A 12,500-nucleotide genomic window follows, 5' to 3' on the forward strand; every position below is an offset into this window, starting at 1 on the left:
GATTGGGTTATGTTGTTCATGTAATGTTTATCTCATGGATTGCTGTGTGTGTGTGTGTGTGTGTGTGTGTGTGTGTGTGTGTGTGTGTGTGTGTGTGTGTGTGTGTGTGTGTGTGTGTGCCAGGTGTTCATAGAGTGCGGGGGGGCAGCTCTTCGTTCGTCAGTCATTCAGAAATATAAAAACAACCCAAACTTCACCACGCTAGTGGACACTATAGAACTGGTGAGATGCACGCACGCAGGCACGCACGCACGCACGCACGCACCTGCTCCTATCCTCCCCTCCCTCCAGCTGTATTAAACTCCATGTATTTCTGCTCTCCTCTCTCATCCCCTCCCTCCAGCTGTATTAAACTCCATGTATTTCTGCTCTCCTCTCTCATCCCCTCCCTCCAGCTGTATTAAACTCCATGTATTTCTCCGCTCCTCTCTCCTCCCCTCCCTCCAGCAGTATTAAACTCCATGTATTTCTGCTCTCCTCTCTCCTCCCCTCCCTCCAGCTGTATTAAACTCCATGTATTTCTCCTCTCCTCTCTCCTCCCCTCCCTCCAGCAGTATTAAACTCCATGTATTTCTGCTCTCCTGTCTCCTCCCCTCCCTCCAGCTGTATTAAACTCCATGTATTTCTGCTCTCCTCTCTCCTCCCCTCCCTCCAGCTGTATTAAACTCCATGTATTTCTGCTATCCTCTCTCCTCCCCTCCCTCCAGCTGTATTAAACTCCATGGCCCTCATTTATCAACCGTGCGTACGCCAAAATATGGGTGCACGCCGAAATTGCCGACATTTTTGACATTTACCATTTCCGCCAAAGCTTGAAATTGAACGTGACAACGTACAAAATCCACGTTTGCTTCTCAGCTGGCGTACGCATTTTTTTTCTGTCTTCGAGCTGCGGAGCAGCATTGTCTGAACTGCTGACACGCTGTCACAGGCATCTAAACATATGTTTTCTCTCCTAAAATGTTAATATAAAACGGTATGTGTATGTAAAAAAAAGGGAGAGATTTCCAACTTTACAAGTAATTAAAATCGCGCAATTAAAAACAATATAACATGTTTACAATGTATTAGTTTGTGCTTAATCAAACAGTGATTTACTGGCCTTGTTATGCAAGCAACTTTTTGGAGCGCATGCGGTGATGCGGCTTATGATTGTGTTAGCTTATTTTATTAAAAAAAGGCATAAATGGACTGCACGCCTTTATTTCCAAGTGACAATGACAAGCATACAGCTGCCTATTTGTAGTAAGTACTAGCAGGCTATAGGCGTATAAGGGACTTAATCATTCACCATTTAAGTAAGTGCTTAGACAGGTTTTGACAGTTTTGACAGTTCAGATAAAAGCGAGATCATTTTCGGGGCTCGGGAGGACGGGACCGCGCGGCGTGCGTCGCCAACACATACCAGCACACATGCAAGCGGCAAGCCTTCATCCATATGTTTATGATTCGTTCATCAATGATCAAATCAGAAATCACTACATAAACGTTGATTATGACTGCCTTGACGACATGATAGCCTCTCTCATGCTGCATGTATGTCCATGCGGCATACATGCGGATTTGGGCTGTCTGTGCTGGAATATTTCCATGACGTTGGAAAGTAGCCTATAGTGCAATGCAGCTGCGGAGAGTCCCAACATGCATGGGTAGCCTATATACTGTAATCTACAGCAGGCCAACAGCACTTGTCTTTCTGGAGTTACGGTATATGCAATCTCCTCCTCGTTTAATAAACCTGACGTGTCACTGGAATGTCAAATGTGCCGTGCCAGCCCAGCGCAAGTGCATGGGAACCGCATCGGCGATAGGTATAGGCTAACCCAGCCAGTCAGCCCACCACCACCAGTAGGCTACCATATATTTTGGCTGCACATTAATATAATTGACCGTTGACAGTCCTGCAGCCACTGCAGCGACTGCGAGGCAATCTAATTAGACTGTCGAACGTGCATGCAGTTGGTCACGGACGGACCACAGTGATAGAGAGAGACAGACAGACAGGACAGGAGGAGCACCTGCAAAACAGCAGCGTGTCACCGTTCGTGTGTGTGCCTATTTGTTATTTAATTATGGTTCAGGTTCAGGTTTTCGTTCACTAATATATCTTGTTGTATATTAAATTAAAAATACTTTAATAATTTAATATACAACTAACAACACACAGTGAAAGTTGCTTGCAAATTGCGATATGTGCGTGCGTGCGTGGCGTGCGGGGGTGAGGACCGTGAGGCGGGCAGCAATAAGGGAAGCGAGAGGAGAAACAGACAGGGTAGGCCTACAACTTTATTTAATTCATGCAGGTGTTCGTTTTTTATTTATTTAACAACACACCAGTTAGTTGGGCAGCTTGCAAGTTGCGTGTGCGTGCTGTGCGTCTGTGCGTGTGTATGAGAGAGTGAGGCGCAGCAAGGCACGGGAGAAACCTATTTTTTCATGTTGCCATGGTTTCAGTAAACGTATTGCCGTTTTCAGGTCGCAAAAACGAGGGCGAGGCTTGATTTCATAGGGCGTGCCAGATAGATTTCAGCCGTCACATTTATTAACGTGAGAACGAAATTAAGGAAGGATCAGCTGTTTGCGATCACTTTATAAATGCCGTGGCGACGTGGGTGTACTACGAAACCTGCACTCGAATCTGTGGCAGATTTTACACTCGATTGATAAATGAGGGCCCATGTATTTCTGCTCTCCTCTCCTGTAGGAGTTGCCAGAGGACGAGAGGCTCCACCCACCTCTCAGTATAACGGTTGTTGATTGGAGGGCGTTTGGACGCAGCACGCTGGTGGGAAGTCATGTGATCAACAACCTGAAGTCCTTAAAATACACGCCGCCCCCCAAGCCTCTCCCCCTCAAGCCCCTCCCCCGTGTGTCACCATGCACCGTCCTCGTTACAGGTAATTAACCACACCCCCTCGTTACAGGTAATTAATTAATTATTGGTTAACCACACCCCCTCATTACAGGTAATTAACTAATTATTAGTTAAACTTACCCCCTCGTTACAGGTAATTAACTCATTAATTAACCACACCCCCCTCGTTACAGGTAATTAACTCATTAATTAACCACACCCCACTTTGGGAACCACTGTTTAAAGCTGTGATGATTCTGATTGATGATGATTGATTGATTGATTGATTGACTGCCATTTGCCCTGGGCCAATAGGACGGTCCGAGGAGAGCGGCTCCGCCGTCCCGTCGACCAATCAGGACTGGCTGATCACCGTGGAGGAGGAAGCTCCGCCCTCAGTGCCGATCAAAGCATCAACGGAAGAGATGAAGACAAAGGTACATGCACACACACACACACACACACACACACACACACACACACACACACACACACACACACACACACACACACATACGCACACGTGCACGCACACAGGCACAGGCACAGGCACAGGCACAGGCACAGGCACACGCACACGCACACGCACATGTACGCGCACACACACACACGCACACACAGACACACACACATGCACACAAAGACACGCACACACATGCACGAGCACGCACACAAAGACATGCACACGCACATGCACACACAGACACACACACACACACACACATGCACACACAGACACGCACACACATGCACACACATGCACGAGCACGCACACAGACACTGTAAGTTCACACTCATTACAACATGATGTCACTGAGGTGACCACCGAACTACAACATGACATCACTGAGGTGACCACCGAACTACAACATGATGTCACTGAGGTGACCACCAAACTACAATATGATGTCACTGAGGTGAACACCGAACTACAACATGACGTCACTGAGTTGACCACCGAACTACAACATGACGTCACTGAGGTGACCACCAAACTACAACATGACGTCACTGATTTGACCACCGAACTACAACATGACGTCACTGAGGTGACCACCGAACTACAACATGACGTCACTGAGTTGACCAGCGAACTACAACATGACGTCACTGAGTTGACCACCGAACTACAACATGACGTCACTGAGGTGACCACCGGACTACAACATGACGTCACTGAGTTGACCACCGAACTACAACATGACGTCACTGAGGTGACCACCGAACTACAACATGACGTCACTGAGGTGACCACCGAACTACAACATGATGTCACTGAGGTGACCACCGAACTACAATATGATGTCACTGAGGTGACCACCGAACTACAACATGACGTCACTGAGGTGACCACCGAACTACAACATGACGTCACTGAGTTGACCACCAAACTACAACATGACGTCACTGAGGTGACCACCGAACAACAACATGACGTCACTGAGGTGACCACCGAACTACAACATGACGTCACTGAGGTGACCACCGAACTACAACATGACGTCACTGAGGTGACCACCGAACTACAACATGACGTCACTGAGGTGACCACCGAACTACAACATGACGTCACTGAGGTGACCACCGAACTACAACATGACGTCACTGAGGTGACCACCGAACTACAACATGATGTCACTGAGGTGACCACCGAACTACAACATGATGTCACTGAGGTGACCACCAAACTACAACATGACGTCACTGAGGTGACCACCGAACTACAACATGATGTCACTGAGGTGACCACCAAACTACAACATGACGTCACTGAGCCGCGGTGAAGAGCAAACCACCGCCACCGCCCTCAGCCCTTCTCTCTGTTTTTAGTCACCACCGCTCAACGTTATTTCAGCTCCGGAGCGGTGGTCACCTCACGGATAAAATAATTATGCGATTCATTTGTGATTAATCGCAATTTCATTTAAGTCTTACTTTGCATACAAGGAATATGTTCAAATGAGTGAATTCATCACAGACGTGTGCGCGTGTGTGTGTGTGTGTGTGTGTGTGTGTGTGTGTGTGTGTGTGCGCGTGTGCATGCGTGCGCGTGTGTGTGCGTGTGTGCGCGCCAGGCCTCCAGGAAAACGACGCGCCGTTCCACGAAGCGTAGAAGACGAACCATCGCTGACGAGACAGGAGACAACGTTCTGGACTGGTGGAGCAAATACTACGCCTCCAAGGAGAGAGACAGACAGGTAGGACAGAGAGACAGACAGGCAGGCAGGCAGCCAGGCATGCATGCAGACAGACAGACAGACAGACAGACAGACAGACAGACAGACAGACAGACAGACAGACAGACAGACAGACAGACAGACAGTAACCCCGATATGGGAGGATTCTTACGGCTCTAGCAGTGATTCTGAAGCATATCCATTTCATGGACCCCCAGTTGCACGCGCATTATGCTACGGACCCCCGATTTAATGGCATTTCTATTGCTGCTACCCCAATTTATTAAAAAAACACTGTTAATTTAACTCAGAGAGTGTACAAATGGAACCAACGGGTCTTTTTGGTTCCATGTGTACACACTGAACCAAATGGACCCATAAGGGTCCATTTGGTTCCTTATATATCTCTAATTGAGCTATAGGTATACCCCTGGAACTCCCTCAAGGACCCCTAGGGGTCCTTGGACCCCACTTTGGGAGCCCGTGCAGTATAGATAACAGCAGCACCATTTGACCATGTGTGAAAACACAATGAATTCTGTGGGTTTGACTCTCAGGGCTGTATTTTGCGTGTCTTAAAGGGACACTTCACCCTTTTTGCAAAAAGATATATGTTAATGACGTTTAGAAGCTTTAGATCACTTTCCTGGGGGTATTTATGTGTGTAATATGTGGTTTTAGATATTTTAGATTGTAGCAGTGAGCCTGTTGTCTCTGATGTCATGGACACTGGTCTCACTACCTTCCTGGACTACAATTCCCATAATTCTTTGGTGCACTGCTCCTCCTTGTGGATAGGGGGGAGAGCTGTCTTACTGAGACAACATGTAGTCCAGGAAGGAAGTGAGCCCAGTGTCCATGACATCAGAGACAACAGGCTCACTGCTACAATCTAAAATATCTAAAACCACAATATTACACACATAAAGACCCCCAGGAAAGTGTTCTAAAGCTTCTAAACGTCATTAACATATATTTTTTTGCAAAAAGGGTGAAGTGTCCCTTTAAGTACCAGGTCTTATTCCCTAATTTGAGTAATCTAAAGACCTGGAGGCGTGATCAATGCTCTTTGGCCACTCAGAATAGCCAAATGGCATTGATCACGCCTCCAGGTCTTTAGTTTACTCAAGTTATAGGGAATAAGACCTGGTACTTAAGACACGCAAAATACAGCCCTCAGAGTATATGAATAGAGACGGCATCAGAGTTCTCCTTCCATCCACTTGCATTAAGTTGCTCAAAAGCGCATGAGGCGATTTCACTCCTCCTTTCCGGGTATATAGGAATAGAATGCATTCTGGGATGGATTTGCCCCAAACCCATGAACGCGCTGCATGGCCGTTGACTGTCATTTGCACGCGTTCACGTATGAAACATTCGTTCAACGTGTCATCCATGGTCCCAATAATAACATGAACGCACGCAATGACAGTCAACGGGGCTCGAGCTTCAATGACAAATTCGGCCACTATATGTCCATTTCGCCTCAGGGTTTCCTCCGGGTGCCGTCTCTATTCATATATACTCTAAGGTTTGACTAGATCAATCAATTCAGCATGGAACTGAGGACAAAATCTTATGCTGTGCGTGTGTGCGTGCGTGTGTGTGTGTGTGTGTGTGTGTGTGTGTGTGTGTGTGTGTGTGTGTGTGTGTGTGTGTGTGTGTGTGTGTGTGTGTGTGTGTGTGTGTGTGCGTGCGTGCGTGCGTTCGTGTGCGTGTGCATGCGTGTGTGCGTGCGTGTGTCGGTGTTCCAGTCCAAGCAGAAAGAAGGCCAAGCCTTTCCTCAGATCTTCGATAAAGGTAAGAAGTTCTTCTCATACAGTACAACACTCTACCTCTAGAGGGCGCTAGCCTTATGGGAGGATTCCCATAAGGCTTTGGTGCACTGCTCATCCTTGTGGATAGGGGGAGGGGCTGTGTTACTGAGACAACATGTAGTCCAGTTAAAACACATTGTTGTGCATGCAGGACAGCCAATGAGAGTCAGGCATTCTATAAGGACAGCCAATGAGAGTCAGGCATTCTATAAGGACAGCCAATGAGAGTCAGGCATTCTATAAGGACAGCCAATGAGGGTCAGGCATTCTATAAGGACAGCCAATGAGAGTCAGGCATTCTATAAGGACAGCCAATGAGGGTCAGGCATTCTATATGTACAGCCAATGAGAGTCAGGCATTATTATGGACAACCAATCAGAGGTGTGTGTTTGTTTCCAGCGTCTCCGCTGCAGAGCGTGCTCAGTGCGGGCGTCGACAGCCTGGGTAAGAATGACTCGCTGCTGTTTTTGGCAGCAAATCTCTATTTTAGTTTTAGTCGTAGTCTGTTGAATAGTTTGAGTCACATATTAGTCACCTGGAATGTGTTAGTGTTTAGTTTAGTTTTAGTCGACTAAAAATCATATAGGATTTTAGTCCCTTCCTAACATTTTAGTCTAGTTTTTATTTGAGTATATTTAGTCTTAGTTTTCGTTTAGTTTCCATTTAGTTTTCGTCAGTGGAAAAAGGTAGTCGACGAACATTTATCGTCCATATAAGTACTTCCTGAATGCTATTGGTCTATATATTCCTGTTTGTTACTTCCTGTTTTGTCACTTCCTGTTGCAATGAGCGCGTCGTCAGACGGAGAGAAGAAGAAGAAGCACAAAGGAAGAGGAACTGAGGAGGCGGGTCCTCCCTTAGCCCCGCCCACTAAACTTGCCACACTGCAGGTAGCCAATCACAGCCCTCTAAACTAGCCTCGCCCTCTAAACTAGCCACACCATCTAAACTAGCCCCGCCCACTAAACTAGCCACACCCACTAAACTAGCCCCGCCCTCGAAACTAGTCCTCAAAACTAGCCCCGCCCACTAGCCCCACCCTCTAAACTAGCCCCGCCCACTAAACTAGCCACACCCACTAAACTAGCCCCGCCCTCTAAACTAGTCCAGTCCTCGAAACTGGCCCCGCCCTCTAAACTATTCCAGTCCTCAAAACTGGCCACGCCCACTAAACTAGCCACACCCTCTAAACTAGCCCCGCCCTCTAAACTAGCCCTGCCCTCTAAACTAGCCACACCCACTAAACTAGCCCCGCCCACTAAACTAGCCACACCCACTAAACTAGCCCCACCTTCTAAACTAACCCCACCCACTAAACTAACCCCACCCACTAAACTAGCCCCACCCACTAAACTAGCCACACCCTCTAAACTAGCCCCACCCTCCAAACTAACCCCGCCCTCTAAACTAGCCCCGCCCAGCAGGGGTGATTTTATATCCTATAAATCAGGTCATGATTGTTTGATTGACAGCTGTATGACAAAGAGTTGGAGGCGGAGTTTGGAGCGTTCGACGACTGGGTGAGAACCTATCAGCTGTTCCGAGGAAAGGAGGAAGAGGGCGGAGCTACGGACGGGGGCGGGGCTACGGACGACAGGTTCGTTGGCAAGTTCAAGGTGAGTTTATATATCCTATAGGCCGAGAGGTTGTGTACCTTTATGTCCTATAGGCCGAGAGGACATGTACCTTTATGTCCTATAGGCCGAGAGGACATGTACCTTTATGTCCTATAGGCCGAGAGGACATGTACCTTTATGTCCTATAGGCCGAGAGGACATGTACCTTTATGTCCTATAGGCAGAAAGGACATGTACCTTTATGTCCTATAGGCCGAGAGGACATGTACCTTTGTGTCTTATAGGCCGAGAGGACGTGTAGCTTTATGTCCTATAGGCCGAGAGGACATGTACCTTTATATCCTATAGGCCGAGAGGACATGTACCTTTATGTCCTATAGGCCAAGAGGACATGTACCTTTGTGTCCTATAGGCCGAGAGGACATTTACCTTTGTGTCCTATAGGCAGAGAGGACATGTACCTTTGTGTCCTATAGGCCGAGAGGACATGTACCTTTATGTCCTATAGGCAGAGAGGACATGTACCTTTATGTCCTATAGGCCGAGAGGACATGTACCTTTATGTCCTATAGGCCGAGAGGACATGTACCTTTATGTCCTATAGGCCGAGAGGCCATGTACCTTTATGTCCTATAGGCCGAGAGGACATGTACCTTTGTGTCCTATAGGCCGAGAGGACATGTACCTTTATGTCCTATAGGCCGAGAGGACATGTACCTTTATGTCCTATAGGCCGAGAGGTCGTGAACCTTTGTGTCCTATAGGCAGAGAGGACATGTACCTTTATGTCCTATAGGCCGAGAGGACATGTACCTTTATGTCCTATAGGCCGAGAGGACATGTACCTTTATGTCCTATAGGCCGAGAGGACATGTACCTTTATGTCCTATAGGCCGAGAGGACATGTACCTTTGTGTCCTATAGGCCGAGAGGACATGTACCTTTATGTCCTATAGGCCGAGAGGACATGTACCTTTATGTCCTATAGGCCGAGAGGTCGTGAACCTTTGTGTCCTATAGGCAGAGAGGACATGTACCTTTATGTCCTATAGGCCGAGAGGACATGTACCTTTATGTCCTATAGGCCGAGAGGACATGTACCTTTATGTCCTATAGGCCGAGAGGTCGTGTACCTTTATGTCCTATAGGCAGAGAGGACATGTACCTTTGTGTCCTATAGGCAGAGAGGACATGTACCTTTATGTCCTATAGGCCGAGAGGACATGTACCTTTATGTCCTATAGGCCGTGAGGACATGTACCTTTATGTCCTATAGGCCGAGAGGACATGTACCTTTATGTCCTATAGGCAGAGAGGACATGTACCTTTATGTCCTATAGGCAGAGAGGTAGACAGGTTATATACATTTATGTCCTATTGACGCTATGCTCACGGCGGCCATCTTGCCAGCAAGGTGCTATCTAGATGCAACCTCCCATAGACAGCCCATTCATCCAATCAGAAAAGTCCTCTCTAATTGTATTAAAGGACCACTTCGCCACTTTTCAACCTATCTTCACATAATAGGTCACTAATAATCATGAAAAAATGGCGCAATTTTTCTCTACTCGGTCTGTGTCTCATAGGAGGGCTGTGGGTAGTTCAGAAACCGTCTTCCAGTGACATCATCGATGGGGAATACAAGCTAATATAGAAACTGCAGGCTTTCTAGTCCTGAAAAGTTGCAATGCGAATCGCCTCCACGATAATCTAAACATTTTTGTAAAAAAAATCTTGTTTAAAAGAAAATTTGCCTAATGATGATGTCACTGGAAGACTGTTTCTAAACTGCCCACAGCCCTCCTATGAGACACAGACTGAGTAGGAAAGAATCGTGCCATTTTTTCATGATTATTAGTGAGGACCTATTATATGAAGATAGGTTGAAAAGTGGTGCAGTGGTTCTTTAAATAACGTCAAACTCACCAACATAGCAGCTGTAGGGAAAGCTTGAATTATGATCTTACTATCTACAATGTGTTTGTTTCTTAAAAAAACACCGTAGACTACCAGTAAGACACGTAAACGCGGGAAGCGAACGCAGCTGAGACCCTGCAGATCATGTCTGTCTGTCTGTGTGTCTGTCCCGCTGTTACTGTATATGTGGACCTGGCCCCTTTTGTGCCCATATATGGAGCTGAGTGGACCTGGCCCCTTTTGTACCCATATATGGAGCTGAGTGATTGCTGATGCAACACACTCCATATTTGGATAGCGGGACAGACACACGGACACACGGACACACAGACAGACAGACAGACATGATCTGCTAGGTCTCATAGTAAGTGCTCACTGCGTTCGCAATCACTGCGTTCGCAATGAGACCTAGCAGATCATGTCTGTCTGTCTGTGTGTCTGTGTGTGTCTGTCCCGCTTTTGTGCCCATATATGGAGCTGAGTGATTTGTGTCACCATGACTCAGCCATAACCATATAAGGAGTCCCCAAAGCAGCTATACGTCCAAAACCCAAATATGTACGAGCTGCGTTCACTTCCCGCGGTTGCGCGTCTTACTGGTAAGATAATTATATTATCAGAGTTTGGAAGCGCTCGTTATCAGTAAAGCGACCTCCTGCATTATGTGCACATTCTAAACAGGTGGTACACATGGGCTGTAGAGTGATAGTCAACAAGCGCTTCCAAACTCCAGCACTTGGAAGTTACACCTAGTTAGCACCTTGCTGGCAAGATGGCTGCCGTGGAGGGAGGGGCTACACACACGCATACACACACGCACAAGCACACCACGCACGCACGCACGCACACACACACACACACACACACACACACACGCACGCACGCGCACACACACACACACACACACACACACACACACACACACACACACACACACACACACACACACACAGTGTGGCTTCCTTTATTGGGTCACTCAAGGAAAACATCCGCCCACACCTAAGAAACTTGGGTGTGGTTTTTGACCAGTCCATGCACCTAGACAACCACGTCAAATCACTCACTCGCAACTGTTTCTTTCACCTCAGAAATATTGCAAAACTCCGGTCCATCATCTCCCACTCTGAGCTAGAACTGTCCGTACACGCATTTATATCTTCCAGGTTAGACTACTGTAATTCACTCTTCACCTGTCTCAACAAAACATCCATCGACAAACTGCAACTGGTTCACAATGCTGCTGCCAGATTACTCACCAGGTCAAAAAAGTCATGTCACATCACACCCATTCTAGCCTCACTGCATTGGCTCCCAGTACAGTATAGAATACATTTCAAAATCCACACTTTCACCCACAAAACACTCCACGGCCAAGCCCCTGCCTACATCACCGAACTGATTCAACCTTACACAACCACACGCTCACTCCGATCAGCCGATCAGCACCTCCTTGTGGTCCCCAGAACCAGATTAAAAACAAAGGGTGACCGAGCCTTTGAAGTGACAGCCCCTAGGCTGTGGAACGCCCTCCCCCTGGACTTAAGAACTGTCCTTTCTGAGGCCTCTTTTAAAAAACAATTGAAAACGTTCATGTTCAGACAGGCTTTTGGTCACCTATAATCACTTGATTTTCTACTGTTTGTGTTTTTATCTGTGTGTTCTTATTGTCTTTTTTGATGCTAGTTTTTCACTGTTTATTCTGTGATAATGGCTGCCTGCTGTTGTTATAGTTGTTTTATTTTTGTACTATTGTAAAGCACCCTGTGCACTCGTGCTGAGAAGGGTGCTATATAAATAAAGGTCATTCATTCATTCAGTGGCTGACATAATGATAATGATAATTATTACAATTTGATGAACTTTTTTATTTTGTGCGTGCGTGCCTGCGTGCGTGCGTGCGTGCGTGCGTGCGTGCCTGCGTGCCTGCGTGCCTGCGTGTGTGCCTGCGTGGCTGCGCTCCAGGGTGGGTTCTGTCTCTACAAGGTGAATGAGGATGAGGAGGATGGAGATCAGGATGAAGGTCAACAGATTCACATCAGCCGAGGAATTCCTCCCAACCTGAGCACGAGAATACTCGTTAGAGTCTACATCGTATCTGTGAGTTAATATGTTGTCTTTCTGTCTGTCTGTCTGTCTGTCTGTCTGTCTGTCTGTCTG

General features: G+C 47.1%; 1 protein-coding gene across 1 annotated transcript in view; it reads left to right on the forward strand.

The window, feature by feature from the left end:
• Positions 1-12,500, forward strand: part of fer1l6 (fer-1 like family member 6) — a gene marked incomplete at both ends in the record, with an annotated part of 112,298 nt that overhangs the window by 84,768 nt on the left and 15,030 nt on the right. Inside the window, 9 exons of the mRNA XM_080765628.1 lie at positions 124-222; positions 2,705-2,897; positions 3,170-3,291; positions 4,930-5,052; positions 6,786-6,831; positions 7,249-7,293; positions 7,651-7,739; positions 8,322-8,465; positions 12,306-12,440. Of these exons, the coding sequence (XP_080621754.1) occupies positions 124-222; positions 2,705-2,897; positions 3,170-3,291; positions 4,930-5,052; positions 6,786-6,831; positions 7,249-7,293; positions 7,651-7,739; positions 8,322-8,465; positions 12,306-12,440 (996 nt within the window). The remainder of the gene's footprint in view (positions 1-123; positions 223-2,704; positions 2,898-3,169; positions 3,292-4,929; positions 5,053-6,785; positions 6,832-7,248; positions 7,294-7,650; positions 7,740-8,321; positions 8,466-12,305; positions 12,441-12,500) is intronic.

This window comes from Protomyctophum bolini, assembly GCF_963924005.1.
Source record: "Protomyctophum bolini genome assembly, chromosome: 6".
In the NCBI taxonomy this organism is placed as follows: domain Eukaryota; kingdom Metazoa; phylum Chordata; class Actinopteri; order Myctophiformes; family Myctophidae; genus Protomyctophum; species Protomyctophum bolini.